General features: G+C 41.9%; 1 protein-coding gene across 3 annotated transcripts in view; it reads right to left on the bottom strand.

Moving 5' to 3' along the window:
- SHTN1 (shootin 1) overlaps positions 1–18227 on the bottom strand; it is a 54671-nt gene extending 36444 nt beyond the window's left edge. The window contains exons 1-4 of one of the 3 annotated variants that reach the window (XM_066323517.1): positions 18057–18226; positions 11131–11183; positions 4636–4696; positions 477–571 (exon numbers count right to left, since the gene is read on the bottom strand). In XM_066323517.1, the coding sequence (XP_066179614.1) occupies positions 477–571; positions 4636–4696; positions 11131–11183; positions 18057–18114 (267 nt within the window). In that variant the 5' untranslated portion in view covers positions 18115–18226. Of the gene's footprint in view, positions 1–476; positions 572–4635; positions 4697–11130; positions 11184–18056 lie in introns of all 3 variants that reach the window. The other 2 variants (XM_066323516.1, XM_066323518.1) reach the window with 2 other exon arrangements.
- Positions 18228–18650: the final 423 nt, after the last annotated feature.

Raw genomic sequence — 18650 nt, 5'->3', positions numbered from 1 at the left:
AAAATTACACACTTGCTAAATTCATCAGACTAGACGCAATCAACAGAGCAGTGGAGGTCACCTTTCCCCTGCCCTTGCTTTGCTTTCATAAACAATCACCTGAAATGTAATGCAGTGGTTGACTTTTTCCATTTGATTTAGACACTGAAATGCTCATTATTGTTTTCACACAGAGGAGTTCTAAGACTTATTTTCCATTTAACCTAAATGCATATGAAAACTAGAGATCAGGATGCTGGTCCATGAAAATAGAAACTACATTAAAATGGGTATTTTTTTTCTTTAAATGCAGGAATGGTATTTTGCATCTCACATCTGGCTATTAGTTTTTTTTCCACTTCCAAACTATTTCACAACTCCACGAGATTATACAGAAACATATAAGGGTCAATACAATCTTGAGTTTTAAATAAATATATAGATAAACACGTGAAGGAATAGATTAGAAAAAACAGCATCACCATAATTCTTCTCACCTTAGAAGCCAAAGCCTCAGCACTTTCACGGCATGTCTTCTCAATTTCAAGACTGTTCTGAATACAGTTCACTTCCTCAATAACCATGTGAGAAACTAAGGGAAGAGTCCAAAAATTAGTCAGTATTTTCCTGAGATTGACACATGCCTCCCATGATCAGAAGCAGCATATCTTCTTTTGCTAACTTTCATTGTAAGCATTTCCAACACAGGGAAGTACATACTCAGATAATCTCCATAGACAGGAACTGTTCTGAACATTGAATATTCGGGTTGTTCCTCCAAGCAATTCTCTCAAGCCATGTTTGCAGCATTAGAGGGGCAGCTGTAGAACTGAGCATAAACTTATGGAAGCAGAAGACCAGCAGCAGCCTCCTTGACCATCCTCATTCATCATCTTTATTTCACTAACACTTGAGGAATCAGAATGACCTCTTAAGATTGCCATCATGACATTTTCAGAACACTGGCACCTCTGTATTTTCAAACAGAAAGTTTAACTCAGATATATTACAAGGTTTCTTTTCACTTTTTGGTCTGTTTCTTATTCTAAGTCTCTCTGTGCTTCAGCAGGCCCTAAAATGAGCACCTTGGTCTCTCCTACCTTCACTGTTCACAACACAGACTCCAACACACTCACAAAATCTTCCCTGAGACCATGGCCAAGACTGGGCTGGCTGACTACACCTGGAATGCATGGCTGGATGCCACAGCTGGAGGAGCAAGAGACACCTCTGTCCTCTTACACTTAGAGAATCCCTATTACAATTGTGGGTACACATCACTCTGTCAAAGGCAGGCAAAAGAGTGACCAGAAAGTTCTGGAACAAATCTTGGTTTGTAACACAGGAGATCAATGTGAATCAGAAAGAATTTAAAAGTACAGATACACTTTGGCTTGCAATTCCAGTCAGCTTCCAGCAGTACATAAGTACTTTGGTAGTGTTCAAAGTTTAAGAGATAGGTTCAAGGTTGCACAGGGGAGCAGGAAAGCCAAGAATGGTTCTCCATTTCTCAGGCTCATTGATGCAATTCCCCCTTAGTTCCTGGCACTCTCATCCAATCCTAAACAGCAACCTGGATGCTAATTCTGCAAGTCACTGCATGGCACAAATTTCTTCTCAGCCCAGTGCCAGGATTTCAGGGCACAGAAAGGAACTACTTGCAGCTGAACAATACTTTGGAGCAGGAACAAGGCTGGAAAATACAGAGGATTTTTTTTTTTCTATTTTTTCCTTTCCTTTTCATCAAGATAAACTTTAAAACCTAGAGATTTTATACCACTGGGTAGAAAATCCCTCTTCCAAGAGTTTTGACCAAATACTGAATGAGATATTTAAGCCCTCTTTCATACAGAGGTCATCTTAATGACTACCAAACAGGACTTCATGAAACAAAAAAGGCCATTAACAAATGTTATTTATGCAGCTTTATACTTAATATCAACTGAAGTTTTCATTATTGAAGTGTTGTTGTTACCAGAGGAAACTAGGAACACACTGGTTTGCTGAGTAGCTGCACAAAAAACACAAAATGTAAAATAGAAAAGGCAGGGAAGTGTACTGGTCTAAAAACTACATTCACATGAGGTCTTCTACCAGCAGAGCAACCAGACCTCTCTCTTTGATTGCCTTTTTATTTCCATTTCTCCTGACTATGGAGAAATTATCTGCTCCAAATGTGCCGTACCAGCCACTATATTTAATTTGAGAGAGGGAAAGTTTCAGGTAGTACATTTCCCTCTCTCTTCTGGCTTTATTCTGCTGAGCCCTGGGAGCTTTGAGCAGTGAGATGCTTTGGGCTGGATGAGGAAGCAGTGGAGACACAGAGCTGCTCCCATTTTACAGGCAGGAATCTAAGGGCCTCAAGCAAGGCTAAAGTTAGGAAACAAGGATCGGGCTCTCATGGCAGAACTAGGGATTACTCTTGGTTCATTTAAACTTAATTAACCTGCAATTATGATTAACACAGGGGAAAAAAGTCTTTCCAAATTAAATACAAAAAATATATTATTTCCTAAGTCTGTCCAAAGTTCTTATTATGTTAATATTAATATTCATAAAGAAGCACTAAGTGGCCTGAAACATCTCTAACCTTGACAGTTTTTTCAGGGGTAATAATAATCCGCAGCAAATGCAGGCCAACCAAAAACCACTTAACTAATTAGTAGTTGCAGTCACCGAGAAAACATGAATCAACACTGTTATTACAAGTGGCACATTTGAGTGGCATCTAATTATGACTTGATGAGCACGATACTTGCATTATCAACATTACTACTGCATCCCATCAGGGACTAAAAGCCGCTGATGGCATTGACTGCGAGAAACTCCCCCTCAATGGTACTGCAGCACCCAACAATCTCCTTGGCAGGGGCACCCTCACTAAATGACATGTTAAGCATAATTACTGGTAGACATTGTAAATAAACAGGATTGGAAGTGAAAATTGTACCAAGTGCATAAGACACAATCTGACACATTGGAAGTGGCAGCCTTAATTGAGAGTTTCTTTGACTGCTCAAGATCATTTCAACTGCATTTCTCAGAGGACAGTGATTATAACTGTGGAGACAGACGGCATAATGGTATCAGCACTGCTGACAGAGCAGTGAATTAAATTGTATCTGCTGTTGTGTGAAAGCCTTGATGAGAGGTACAGATCCTTAGTGGTCTTATCATTATAACACAATGGTCATGTTGTCATCAACCTTGCTGGCTCCAATTGAAAAGAAATGATTGTGTGTTGAAGCTTTCCCCCCCCACCACCACCTTCTATCTCTTGTGCTCAATAGAACCAATTTTCAGAGAGCTATGAAATCACGCAATAGGGCCTAAAATGCAGCTGCTTGGCATACAAACGGGGCCCCATTAAACTGGAATCACACACAATATGTGTTTATGCCAGGAGAACAAATAGAAGCTGAGTACAGGCCAAGTTTATTCACAGACACAAAGCCAATGTAGCTCTTCATCAATATAATTGCCTTTTATATTGTCGTTTAAATAATGGGCTCTATTATTGCTTTAAAATCCTAATATTCCTGGCATTTTATCACTATGTTTACAAGGTATGTCCTTTAAAAATGTGAAAGGAAGATAAAAGAAACCTATAAAATCTTACAACATCAAATATTACCTCAAATTTTAAGTCTTAACTACTTGACATTTTCTGCCACACTCCAGTATTCCTCATATCATAACAAAAACAAAACCGGCAGCCGTTTTTCCGGAGGAATTATACTTCTTAGAGAATGTTCTTGCTTCAAAGAATAGTTACCTAAGATCATTCAAGGCAGTAGACAATTCCTGTTGATTTTCAGATTATTTGCCATAATTGTATCACGTGAACTATTATAAAACAGAAGTGAGCAAATTCTTCTATTAACACAGTCACACAAAAGTACAGACCATGTGATTTCCTCCTTCTGCATTAACTTCATCCACATTTCTGATGCTTCATCGTGCAGCTCACTGTACTGGCACAAACCAGACATAACAGACCACAATCCCATTGTAATTGTCTCTTCTAAGGAGCTATTCCACTAGGATACTTCCACTCCCATTAGATGTGCTTTGTTGCTTCCAGACACCACACGGTTTCAATAGAACCATTACCATAAAAGTGTAAAACTGAATATTGACGTTCTTACAGCCCAGACAAGATAGAACTTGCTCTAAAAATTACCACGTGAGAGCAGTTCATTCTAAAAACCTTTCCTGGTGTGTCTGTGCTTAAAGTAGTATCACTCCTCCATGAGAAAAAAATTGCCATTATTATTATTATTATTATTATTATTATTATTATTATTATTATTCTGAATTGCAGCCAACAGCATCAAATCCCACTCACTTCAAGCATGCATCATTCCAGAAGTCACTTGCAGAATCCAGGTGAGATAAAGCCACATTTGCACCACTGTGTTTTTACCACTTTGCACCTTGAGAATGACTACCTGTGCCAGAGAGTACAAACGCCCTAACAGCTTTTATTCTGACTGTGGGTAAAGTCACCCTGGATTAGCTCCTTAAACTCAGCTTTCAAGGAGAAAGAGCAAGTGGACCTGAATCTCTCAGCATTCTTAACACTGCTGTAGAGTGTGCAGAACTATGTTCATAATTGTCTACATCAAGAAAATCCCACTGACATTATCAGCTTACTTTTCTGAAACTCCTCCAGCTTTTTGACAGCTTCATCTCGTTCTTGCTTGATTTTGTCACACTGTAGGAGAAGAGAAAATTGAAATGAAACACTGATCCCAGTTATTTAATTAGCAGTCAGTCACAACACGCAAAATCAACCAAGATCAATTGCCAGTGCAGTAATATACTGAAGCCTATCAAAGCATTTCTTTTTCTTTTCAGCCATGTGTATGATCGATGGAAATTACGCATAAAAAATTCATTACTCAGAGTATTTCCTAGCCAAACTGGCATGCTGTACTTGATTTAGGTTCTGATTCAGAGCTACTCTGGAAATATTTTAAAGAGGCACATTACCCAAAACTGATATAAACAGCTATCCATGTTGAACCAAGAGCAGAAGCAACACTCTGCATGTCAAAAATAGGCTTTAGGTCTAGTTTCTTTAACACAAATAGACTCAGAAAAGAGGCCTACATTTCTGTGCAAGGAAAATCTCTAAGCCAATCGTCAGGGACGTGCTGTTTAATTTCATTACATCATGAGCAAAGTTTCAGCATTGTGGAGAGAAAGGCATTAATTTCCACACTTTAAGGAGTTCCCATCACCCCAGTTTTATTAATTTTGTGGCTATTGCTAACATTATACAGGCCTGCAATCACTGATCTTATGATGGAACAGTTTCTTCAAAAAGAAAGAACAAAACGGACGTTAAATAGAATTCTCTAAGAAAACCCATTCTGTAAGTGAATGAAAAAACTCAAAGAAATGAGTAAAATTCACAAGAGACACAGTCAGTGATTAACCACAGCATGAAAAACACATGACCCAGGGGGAAGTATGACTGGCACACAAGGTGCCTTACACACACATCCTTCCTCACATGCGGCTGGGCATGTTCACAGCAATGAATCAACCTAAGACCATGAGTTAACTTCTGGAAGAGATCTGTGTGACTGAGCTCCTTACAAGTGCAACTCCAATTACAAGGATGCTGGCCACTGGAACAGAACAGGGTTAAAAAAAAAACAAAAACAACAAAACCAACCAAAGAAAACCAACCCTGAAATGATTTTGCTCGATTTTCAGTTTTTCCACATGAGGAGCCACTTTGAGTTAGCTGGGAAAGGAGCCTGCTGTTAAGCAACAAGAAAGGGGAGAGTCTGATTCAAAGGCAGCCAAATTCAAGAGAACTCTTCTGTCAGCTACAGAGGACCTTGGATGAGTCCCAACGAAGGATCTGCTCTCAGGCAAGGATGCCACTGGTGTTGGTTCAGAGGCAGCTGACGGCTACCTGTAGGAGCAAAAGGAGCTGCACACAACAAGCAATCTCTCTTCTCATGGCACTGGGATGATGAGGCTTCAAGGGACAGGGGCTGAGTAGAGGACAGGTCAGTCACCAGCTGCTGTAAGGACTGTGGAACAATGCAGAGCTGCAGAAGGAGCAAAGACGTGCTGAGCAAGCAGCGCCGGCCCAAGACTCACCATTTCCTGGGGCCTTATTAAGGTTAACAAAGAACCTGCTCAGAGAATCCTGCAGAGGAGAGGTGAAAGGGAAATCTGTGCGTGAATGTCGCTGCCCTCCCTCTGTTTCCTCAGCAAAACTTTTTGTTACCTGCGGGGCAGAAGAGCAGTCCAAAAGCAGAAGTCAGTGAAAGATGCAGAAGGTGTTTCTGGCCGTTCTGCAGAGCACGGTTCTGCCGCAAAAGGGGAATTGGTGTGAGCTGCTGCCTCCTCAGATTTCCCAAGAAAGACACTGGAGCCACGCTGACATACTTCACCCACGGATTTTTCTGCACACTGCAAGCTTTCAGCCCACTGCACATTAAGTGAGCAAATGTCTTTAGTGCTCATTTAAAAACCGGGAACATTAGCATTTTAAGGATCTCATCTGTTGCCTGTGGAAGTCAACAACTTTCCTACTGATGGAAGCCTCGATGTAGAGGACACAGCACACTCCCTTATCCCAGCGACAGGAAAAATTCCTTTTAAAATCCTCCAGGCAGCGCGCTGTAAGGCAAAGCAGCTTTCCCTGTGCAGTGAAAGGGGAAGTTAAATGACCTATTCCACTTCACCTCGAGTGCTATTTGCAGAGAGAGCTCCATTTGGACCACGGCAAGCTGACTATTCTCCTCATAACTGCGACATTTCTCTGCACAATCAGGGTCTCTAGGCTTGGGTCTCTGCAGAGCAATTCCTGCTCCCAGTTGCAGTTTTCTCAATACCTTCCTTTTGCTGCTACTGTGCTTCAGAATGAAAGAGGAGGAAGAAAAGGAGAGCGGGAGATTGCTGCCCTTGCTGAAATGATCAATGGAAAGCACTTTGCCTTCTCTCTTGCAATCAGAGCCATGCCAGCAGAGCTGTTACAGGTCCTTCCAAAAAATACCCTAGTTTATCTTCTAAGAACTAGAAAAATTTGAGATTTTCTTTAACTACTTAAACTGTTTCAAATTCGAAATTTACACAAAAGTAAAAAGCCCATAAACTCTGTTTCATAATAAAAAAAACTATCGCCCTTTAAAATAAATCGAGCTTATCTTTAAAGCTGAAAGTTTAAAATCAAAATTTAGATGCATGAGGTGCTCATACATCTTAAGTCTTAAAAGTTCATAATCATCTCACTTTTCAAAAAAGCAAATTGAGGCATACACAACAGTATCATTAATGGACAAAAGTATCACTATTCCTAAATATTAAAAGGCAAATAGTGTAACATTACTATAACATTTACTGTTCACTTTCCACATTCAAGCACATGCAACTGCTGAGGAGAAACAGTTTTCATTTATTTACTAAGTTTCCCCTTTTCAGTGTTAAGGGATAGCTCCAAACCAAAAAGTACCCTTGAATAAAAATGAAGAAGTTTGTAGCTCGTGGATTGCCAGTCAATTTTCTGGTTTTAATTTTCTGGTTTTAATTAAGAGTTCCAGCTTCTCTGCAAAGTAAAATAAGCATTTATTCTACTCTATTTAATATATCTAGTATTAGTAATCTAATATTTATACCATCACTTGTAAAAACCCCAACAATGTAAACAGACAATACTGCATTCCTGAACTGGCTACAGGAATCTGTAATCATCTCCTAGCAGTAAAAATACATTGTAACTGTATTTTTAGAAATTAACAGTCCAGTTGGCAAAATTAATTTTATGAATAACTCCATATATTCTTCATCTTTGCAGGCACAAGTTCGGAAGATTTGTTGATCCCACTTCTTTCAGATTTTAGCCTTCTAGGTACCCAACACACAAGGCAATACTTTAATTTCTAGTTTCTTGTCTATTCTCTACTAACAGGCTTCTTTTTTGCCAAATATTTTGCACATAAGCTCCTACAGACTTCAGTAAAAGGTCTTCAAAGGGCAAAAACAACAGGGAGATTGTTCAGTCCAGATATTACAATGCAAGAAGTTCACGTAGTAGTCACAGAGTCAATTAAACCATTGCTAAGCAACACAAGACACAATTCTTTCCCATTTACACAGATTGTGAAATGCATGCAGATTTAATGCTTGTTCTAAAATTGTGAGTTTGGTGTAGTGCTCAAAAGCATCCAATGATATTTGCAATTCTTGGAGAAACAACGAGCATGTCATCAAGGCAGGATCCCTTCCCCATTCCTGCTTGGTGACAAAACATATAATCCACTCCATCCATGTGCTTTACCAGAGCAAACACCATGAATGATGTATCAGAGACACAGTATTACACCTAATGTTTTGGATAGCTGTCTTGCTTTTTTTCTTCCCTACTGGCAGCATGACAAAACACTGTCAAAACCAGCGTTCAGAGTCATTTCTGTCTGATTAGCAAGTAGTCAAATATTTATTCATGATCTGACTCTGAATATGTCAGAACTGCATATTAAGTTACCCACATTTGTGAGCAGCTGACCATTAGTTATCCATTTTTGAGGGGCTGGTACAAATGTTTTGTTGGCTACATCAATAAAAAGGGTGACCTAAGAGATATAATATGCCAATATAATTTTGGCTCCATTGTTTCTAAAAGTATTTAAAAGCACTAACAAAAAATGTCTGGGGAAATGTTGTCAGAGACTCCACCACTGGTCTCCAAATTGGCAGTTTTGCAAGGCAATGAGGAAGAGACACTGTGGATCAAAGATCATGTATTTTACGCCTGAATTTTCATGGCTATTAGCATCCCTTTAAACCAGCACTGCTTTGAACAAAGTAACCCATGTAAAAGTCAACTTACTTCCTAATTTTGAGAAAAAATATGGAACAAAGAGCATAAGTTTCAAAAATAAAAATTGTATCCTAAATTAGCTGCTCATTATCCACTAAGTTCCGTGCGTCTAATGGAAACTAGGACAATTTCTGCATGCACAGCTCATCTTTCACAGTCATACCAGTACAGCAGAGTTAGGAAAGTATTCCACCAAGTGTACCAAAAGTACATACACACAGACTGCTATTTAATTCCTCTGTGGCACTTTCCACACACAGTCTTACAAGTCACCTGCTAAAAAAATTAACTTCTCATTCTCCTGTCGACGCAATTATGTGACCACAGTTGATACAGAGGAAGCCATTTGCTGACATTCCCAGTGACAGACAGTGGAAGAAACGGGAACAGAAGTCACCCACAACTTGCCAGACCCAGAGAAAATCTGTGCTACATTTTTGCAGTAGCAGGTCTGATCCTGCAAAGCACAAACTAAGATACAAAGCAAGAGATGCGAAGGATCTTTAGAATTACTCTGCCCTGCCATAACACGAGGAATACTTTCTTCCAGTATTGGCACTGGAAGCAAATGTAACCATGAACTCTGTATCAGATTTTTTTTTTTTTTTTTTTTTTTTTTTTTTTTTGGTGTAAGAAATGCACTTAGAGCCGCACACTCAACCACTTGAGTCCAAGCACTTGAAAAATGAACCATGACTGCTTACACAAGCACACCAATTTGAGGATGGAGCTTTTGGAAAGAGAAAACTTGCATAACAACTGAAAATCCAGCCCTGAGCACGTGTTTAACTGATTTGCTCAGCTGGGAATGCAATCCCCATGAGCTCAGGCTTGGAGGATTTTTGGGTGTTACGCAAGTATGTTCAAAAAGTTCCAAGCAGCCTCCAGATGAAACACACAGAAGTAGCTAGAGATATGCAGCTACAGGAAAGAAGTCTTGTGAGAGAGAGGAGCGAGGAGGCAAGAAAAGCAGAATAAAAGAAACTACCTCAGAACATCTCACTCCATCTCAATTTGAGAAATAAAAATTTTCACTGAAATTCCCTTTGAAGAAAATAAAATTAAATAAAAATGTAGCTCAGGGAAGTCTCCCCATTCCTCCCTGCCCAAGCTAAACAAAGCTTTGCTGAAGAAACACCAAAGCTGATATGACTTGGGCTCAGGGCAAAGCTGGGGAGTCTGTTTTTCATGGGTCTATACATGTCCTGGCATGTGACAGAACAGCCAGCATGGGACAAAATAAAGGAAGAGAGCAGTGCAGGGCAAGATGCTGAAATCACTCCCAGGCTGCAAATGGTTTGGAGACTGCAAGAGAAACTTGTCCAGGTGTTACACATGCTCCTACATGCCTCCCTTCCTGCTGTCAGAGACAGCATTCTGGGCTGGATGGAATCTTGGTCTAACTCAGCTTTATTCTCATTTTCTTCTGAGTATTTCCTCCAAACAGCAAAGACAGAGGACAGATTTCCTGGGACATCTGAGATATTGATGAAGGACAGCAGAACAGGAATGCAGCAACAACCAAACTGAAAAGGACAAGGACATCAGAGGATAGGAGGGAACAAAGCACAATATGCTGGCCTCAGAAGAAATACACACAATCTTTGCTGAATCATAACTGAACATAAGTTTCAAATTTTCTTTAACAATAAGAAAAGAGTTAAGGACAAGGTCTTCTCAATACAGCCTCAAATTGAAACATTTGCAACTAAAAATGACCCTTCCAAAATTATTTCAGAAGAAGCTGAATTAAACCTACTTGTCTTGGCAGCTGACAGGGATTTGAAAACAAACAGGTTTCTTACATCTTCAGCTCACTCACACTGGAGACAGAATTTTGCTTACCATATGGTGTAGCACTGACTCCCCTGCATTCCTCCCTACCTTCAGAAATCATATTCCTACATTCTGAATGTTCAGAGGCTGAGGGAAGCTGTTCTCTTTTTTCTTTTCAGTAATTAAGTCCCCTGTGCAAATAAAGTTGTAATATGACAAGACTTAGATCAAAGGGAAACAATTCTATCTGAACACTTGACTTGGTCTATGCTCCCACTATAATCACAGGCAAACCTGGTAAAGCAGCAATCATTTAAAACAGATTTACAGGAACTTTTCTGGAGTGGGACAGCCAGAATAGTTGTGAGAGTCGCACTCATTGCTCCTTAGCACATATAGATACAAGTAACACTTATTAACAGTAAGTAACAGTGAACTCAAAAAAGCAGTCAACAATCTGCCACAGTGTACAAGGTATTCTGGTATTTAGCATTTTAGTATTAAATGAATAATTGACATATACAAACCTCTTCCTTTGTTTTCTTATTTTCTGCTCTAAGCTCTTCATATTCGCCAATAGCTACAGAAAGAAAAAAAGAATGAAAAAAGTTAATGTAGCAGTTTCCAAATTAGCTCTCCATTTGATTAAAGTGAAAACTCTTCTGTCTGCCTACATAGACTCCTTACATAACATGGGTCATAAACTTCATTAATAGCCTATTAATATCCTATGAACTGGACAGCCTTCCAGAATTGAAGCAATTAGGAAGTGTCTGAAAAAGATGGTAGCTCCCAAAACAATCAATTTTTGATCAATGTAGAGTTAAACAGTCTTATTGACTGAGTTCAAAAATTACAAGGTGAATACACTGGTTTGTAGTGACCACTTTAAACCCTCACTGGCTCAGGTTACAGATCAATCCTAGAAAGAATGGTTGGTGCAATACATGGGTACCTGCAGAGTAGCTGATCTGTGCACCAGAAAAACCTATGGTCTCCCATCCATCACTTTACTTCATCTTCACTTCTCCTTATGCACCCAAAATTCTTACCCATGACCCATGCTCAAGAAGCAGGGAAAAAAAAAAACAACCCAAAACCAAAACCAACCAACCAACCAAAAAAAAAACAACAACAAAAAAAAACCTACAGGTAGATGAACAAACAAGAAACCACACTGGTGAAACAATGTATTTCTTGCACAGGAGCACAAAGTCTTGGTCACTGCTCCACTGCCAAGTTATTCCCTGTTCCCTCCAGGAAAATAAGAGATTCCTACCAGCAAGAAGAGCAATGAAAACTGTACCAACAGATACAATTCGAGTTTCTTCATACTTGGTAACTGCTCATGTTTGCTCACCTATAAGGCAAAGTTATTCTTGCCATTCGACACTTTATGAATGACTGAAATATGTAAATACAGATTTGCCCCACCCTCGACAGCTCTTCACAGGCTCCATGAACAGAGAACTCTGAATCAGTAGCCCTGAAGGAGAAAACAACAGAATATTCTGGGCGGTAGCTCTTAACCCACCCAAAACATTTTCCCAGCCTACCCTGCTCTTTCTTACAGTAAAAGAATAAAACCCCAAAACAGCCAACATGAGTGAACACAGCACGTCCCCTCACAACAGTGACCTCACTTATTCACCAACTACTCACACCACAGCTCAGCTGGACAGAAGGGTCTGTCCTGTAAACATATTAATGCCCTTTATCAGTATTAAATTAAGTAGGTAACTTCGTATGCAGAAGCTCCTTTAATTATAACTTAGTATTTTCATTTTCAGTAGTGAATCTGTGTCTCCTGAACCTGAATTTGCTAACAAAATGTAAGTATTATCTAAATTAGATGTTTTATATATTAGGTACTTATTGTGGCTGAAAAGGACCTATTACTAAAACAAGGCTGTAAGGGTAAAAGTATATAATGACTATTATTCACAATGAACAACAGGAAAGACACCTTCATTTACAGAGTGAAGTGGTCTCTTCCTACTCTTTTTATTAAAAAATTAATCAACCCCTTTCCTGCATATTAAAAAACACAAATCAAAGAAAAAAACACCCCAAACTTTAAAAATGTTACATGCATATACTTTTGTATTTATATTGCAAATCAGGGTGGCCTTCAAGTCAATTGAGAGCCATTCCATGCCAAATCAGTAAGTAATGCCACTTCAGGATTTCAAATCTACTTATTTACTCAACAAGTAAGTAGAGCTGTCAAAGGAAGCAAGTGTCACTTCACTTTTGCTTCCACACCATGGACCAGGCATGTCCTTACTGGTACAGGCAAGAGAAAGAGCTGATGGTGCAAAAGCCCTCTGCTCAGGACAAGCTATCCTAATTAAGTCATATTTTGTTGGTAGAAGTAAACCAATACCTGGCTTTTTGGATATATCATTAGGGACAGAATTACCTCTGTCAGCACCAGAAGCTTTAATGGAATTAAATGCCACCACATTGCTCTTCCCAGTGTACATGGAATAGGAAGACTGAGGCCAAGAATGTGGTGGAAACTACTGAACAACAATGGCCTGTTACACGTACAGTATGCACAAGAATGTGAAGTGCTGTCAAAAGGATAAAAAAATACCCAAAAGGGATCAATTTTTCCCTTGTTCACCATATTAGGCTCAAAGATCTCTTCCACTAAATCCAACTAATCCGTATTTCAGCAGGATGCAGCAAGGCACCAGCAGCAGCAGCCAGGTGCAAACTATTTTCAAATAGTGCCTGGGCAGCATTTTTAACACCTCCTTGTGTTAAGGGGAATGTATGGGACAACATTACACTCATCACTTTACAATGACTCCAGATCTTGACTCATAGTACACAAACCTATTACCAGGCCTAAAAGTTTCATGGGCAAACCAAGCTTTTGGTCAGATATCAGTTGCATTTGTAGGCGAAACCTACACGGTTCAATTACCTAGCAGCTGTTAAAAAAATAAACCAATAAAAATCACCTGTGTAAGTACACCAAGATAAGTGTTAGGTACTAACACCGTACAAAGTCAGCTCCTGCATCTGTGTTCCCATATGCCTTGATTTGACTCAAATCTCTGAAGGTGTATACATGGAAATTTAGTTGAACCCTGAATTTGCATCTTGCAGTCTTGTAGCTTCCTTGAAAAAACAGGGCAGGAAAACTAAACACACCACTGCCTGATAAAGACCAATCACTAAGTTGACACCCTCACAAGTTTCTGGGGGGAAAAAAAAAAAAAAAAAAAAGATAGGGTTTAATACAAGAAACTGAAGTGAGAAAAACATTTGTATTCTAATGCATTTAAGCAGGCTGGGTTCTGCTGGGGAATGATGGCTGCTCTGTATGAAGATAAACACACAGGTACATGCGGAAAAAATAAATTATATAGAGCAGGTGACTACAGAGGGGAAGACAGCAGCCAACAAGGTGTCCTAAGAAATTCCTCTAGCCATAAAAATTATTCATGTGCCATAAAGAAGAATAAATTTGGCAGACCACATTAGGAGCTTGTCAATAGCAAACATTTAAAATATACTGCTCTGAGATGCTGCTGTCAGATTGGCAGTCTAGTCTGTTTCTGAGAAGATACATATATGATGTTCCCTTATTCAAAGCTGCTGACGTTATAAGAAAAAATTTAAGAGATCAAACAGATCATGATTTTTAATAAAGTAAACACAGCCATAGTGCTTAGCATAGAGACTGGAAATCATCACACTTCATCAAATCCAGCCAACAAGCACAGAGCAAAGTTAGACCTTTTGAAGATGAAGAAAAGAAAAAAATCCAGGCAGTATAAATACCTTTAGTATATGTGTGGTTAACAGCAGTTGTTAACCACTGTAATTTAGCAAAGTGACCAGAAATGTGGCTATGACAGTGGCAGTGCTTCAAGTGTAATTTTACCTAGTTTATAACTCCAGACACTTTGATCACTGACTCCTGTTTCCAACTGGAAAAAAAGGGACTATTGCAGAAGATTACTCTGTCTTTAAGAGCAAGGTACCAGCAGTGCCAATAAAACCAAAGGCAAACAAGGCAATCTTCCAGGCAGGTAATCAACTACTGTTATGATTCAGCTATTAGTCAAGTTTCCTAACATTCCTCAGGTTCTGCAATTAATAACACTAACAAAACAAAGTTTGCCAAACTGCTTTTTTGTTGTTGTTGTTTTAAGTCTTACCCACAGGAACACGAGGGCCAGTTAAACAGAAGTATGCACCACTGGAAATATCACTAAAAGTACAGTTAGGCAATAGTAATACTTATAGTGAAACTTATTTATTAAATAATGACATTTCAGAAAACTATTTGAGGATTAAAACTCAAACACCACTTCAGAAAACTATTTGAGGATTAAAACTCAAACAACACTTTTAAGTCCAAAATAGCATCAACACAGAGATCTTGTTTCCTCATGATGCACACCTTAAACTTGGTAATGGAGCAAGCTGAAGAATGATCAGTATCAGGTATCTGAGTCTAACACACAGGACTTGGAAAATTCAGCACGGGTGAAAGATAAGAGTATCCTGCACACAGACGGCTTCAGTGTCCTTGTTGCTGCTCAGAGCTCTGCCAAACAGCCAAGCAAATCTGCCCAAACCCCAGAGAGCTTCACAGCCGCCACTGAGAATTGACTGGGCAGCTACAAAACACCTGCCTCAGGTTCAGTCTCCTGACCTTGGTTAGAAGTGCAGGCAGCAGTGGAGATGTGACAGCAGCCAGCCACAGACGCTGCCACTCTGCCTTCCCCTCCACCTACAGCAGCACTTCTCAGACAGGTCATTCACCTGGTGCCAGGCAAGTCTCTGAGGACTAGAAAAACACACCCCAAAAAAGAAACCAAGGCAGCAGCCACTGAATGAACGTTCTCTGAAACCCCTCCAAATCCACTTGCGTTTTTCAGAAATTTGACTGCACATCAAAATGTTACAAGAACCTGAAGCACGGAGTACACCACTCTGAACAAAAAAAAAAAATAGGCCAAGTCTGTGTACCCATTACCCCAAATATTCAGATCCAGCAGATCCTTCCACCAACTGCATTTATTTCCAAAATAACACTGTTATCTACATTTGGAAGCAGTAAATGAGAAAATTAAGAGACTGTTTAACAGACCATCCTAAAATTACTTGAGGGAAGTTGGTGGTATCTAAAATAGTCTTGTTTTATTATCAGTAAGAATGGAAGGGATACTACATACTCCAAATTACAGTGCATAAACAGTAAGCAAATTTACTTATCTACAGTAACAACATATTTTATTTTACTATTAGTATAATTTCATTAATCTCATTACCTTTTCACTGGTTGAGTTTTTCACTCTAGGCACCAGACTTACCAGTTAACACAACTTAACTACTGATTTAACTGTGTGCTACCATATTTTTTGCATAGTTTAAGATGTAAAACAGAAGACTATTTTAATTTTTTTACATAAAAATTGAAGCCTACATAAAGCAACTTTCTCACCAGCCACATAATTGCAAAAGTGTATGTTAGCCTAACAACACCACACTAAAACTCCTGTGTTTAATGATGGACATCCACCAAGAACAGAGCCTTACAGGACTGGGTCTGCCAAGTACAGCTTCTATTTCAACAGCTCAGGTGGATCTGGGACAGCCAGTCCTCAAGTTACAGTAACTTTCCCTTGAACTAATTCCTCTAGTCCTGTAAAATTTCCTTAGACATTGAATGGTACCCAGCTCACTTCAGGAGAAGACTTTCAGTGAGCAGAACTGAAGCCTTGCTCAAAACAATTTCAACAGGCTCAGTTTTCTCCAAAGAATAACACAAACTTGTATTTTTTGCAACTGATTATTATCTTTTTAACAAATGCTCTCTTGGAGGAAACAGTCCTGGAGGGAAGCAGTCAGTCACCAAGAGAACCAGATTGTGAGCCTTCTTTTTTGATCTCAGATTATCAAAACACACAGCTGTAAGATTATAATTTTACACCTAATAAATCCTTCCAAAGCAGAATCTATCTTGTGCTGATGGTAACCGTGAATTTCCAAAGCTGAGTGTACAGGAAAAACCCAAAAAGTGACAAAGCAGGTCATAAATAGTCCATTGATATCCAAATGAAACTTGGCTAAGAAAAGCATCTGCTATACAAAAGTGATGGAGAACATTTATGGTGAGAATGACTGAAAAATGGACATTGATTACACCCTTGTAATTTTACTCATTTACACAACTTTGTCCAAGAGGTCCTTTGCTGCAAATTGCCCCTCCCCGGATTGCAGGAGACCAGGAGAGCTCAGCTGTGGGAGTTACCAGCTGTGAATTCCAGCCTGGCTCCTTCACACCTCCTGCACATGAAGCTGTGGCACAGGAGGCAACATTTGGTGCACGGGAAGATGTTCACAACTCAAACATTTGAACGTTCAAACGTTTGAACGTGCCTATCTCACCACCTAAGACTGGAACTTCACTGGATCAGCCTGGCTCAGGGACAGACTGACCGCAAGGGAGTTAAAACATGGCTCATGAGCACCCAAAATCTTTTCCCATGTGCCCTCTTGCAGAACATTAAATATTACAGTGTTCTAGTTTCTGAGTCAGACTATGCACTCATGAAACTGCACACGCTGAAATTCCGCCCTTTTCTACTAAAGCACCGAAAGTGACGCACAAACCAGCCCAGGATGGAACTACTCAAGCTCTACAGAAATCGACAGCGCATCAGGACGAGTCCTGAGCTACCAGCGGCAACCTTGCTGGCTGACGGGGACTGCGATGGCAGGTGTTTGATGGGTCGGATCCTGCAGCACGGAGCGGGAGATGGGACACGCTGCCAGGTTAGGCACAGCCGGCCTCAGCTCCTCGGAGGCTCAGCTCCTCCGAGGGAGGCTCGGCGCCCCGGACGGAGGCTCGGCGCCCCGGACGGAGGCTCGGCTCCCCGGACGGGGGCTCGGCTCCCCGGACGGGGGCTCGGCTCCCCGGACGGAGGCTCGGCGCCCCGGAGGGGCTGTCCCGCCCGGAGCTGTCCGGCCCTGCGGGCTCTGAGGCGCCGGCTCCGGGCCAGGGACGCAGCCACGGCCCATGTGCTGCGGCACCACCGCCATCGGGCCCCGCGACGGCCGCGCTCCAGAGCCACTCAACCAACCAGCTGCGCTGGAAAAGCCCTCACATCATCGGGGCCAACCCATCTTCAGCCACAGCGGGCAGCTGCGGGGCGGCCAGGCGGCCGCGGCGGGGGCAGAGCCAACACCTTCCACTCCCCTGCTTTATTTCATTAAGGCTTTTATTATTTCCCTCGGCGTGGGCTGGGCAAGGGGCCTGGGAGCGCGGCCGGGGGACGCCCAGGCCGAGCCCGCCCCGCCGCGCCCCGTGCCCCCGCCGGGCGCCGAGCCCTCGCCCCGCGCTCCCGCCGGCCGAGCCCGGGCCCGCGGCGGAGCGGGGGGAGCCGCTTTCTCCAGCGCCGGAGGCGGCGCCGCCCGCTCCTACCTTGGTCCTTCAGGCTGGCGAGGAGCTCCAGCTGCTTCTCCTCGTCGGAGCTGTTCATCTTGCCCCGCCGCCGCCGCCGCCACGGGCCGGCGGCTGCCCCGCTGCGCTCCGCCCCAGCGAGCGCGGCTTCACCTGGCAGCGGGCGGGCGGCGGCGGCCGCAGCCCCGGGGCGCGGCGGGCGCGGCGAGCGGCCCGGCCCGCTCCGCTCTGCACATGCCCAGACTCCCGCGGCGCCACAGTGAGCATGTGCGGGTGCGGGCACGGCGGCTCCGCGGGGCGGCCGCCAGCCGAGCGGGGTCCCGGCCGCCAGCCGAGCGGGGTCCCGGCACCGGCCCGCCGCGAACGGAATGGCGGATCGGCTCGGCTGGGATAGGCTTCTGAGGTCATGGAGCCCAACCTGTGACCGAACACATCCATGTCAGCCACACCTTGGCTCCAGGTGCTGCGTTCAGTCTGTCCTTGAACACCTTCGGGGATGGTGACTCCACCGCATCCCCGGGCAACTCATTACAATGTTTAATTAGTTTTTCTGTGGAGAAATTCTTCCTAATGTCCAACCTAAACCTCCCCTGCCTGAAGACTGTGTCCCCTTGT

The sequence above is a fragment of the Sylvia atricapilla genome, chromosome 8 (assembly GCF_009819655.1).
Source record: "Sylvia atricapilla isolate bSylAtr1 chromosome 8, bSylAtr1.pri, whole genome shotgun sequence".
Taxonomy (NCBI): Eukaryota; Metazoa; Chordata; class Aves; order Passeriformes; family Sylviidae; genus Sylvia; species Sylvia atricapilla.
This window is presented reverse-complemented; position numbering and strand designations above follow the sequence as displayed.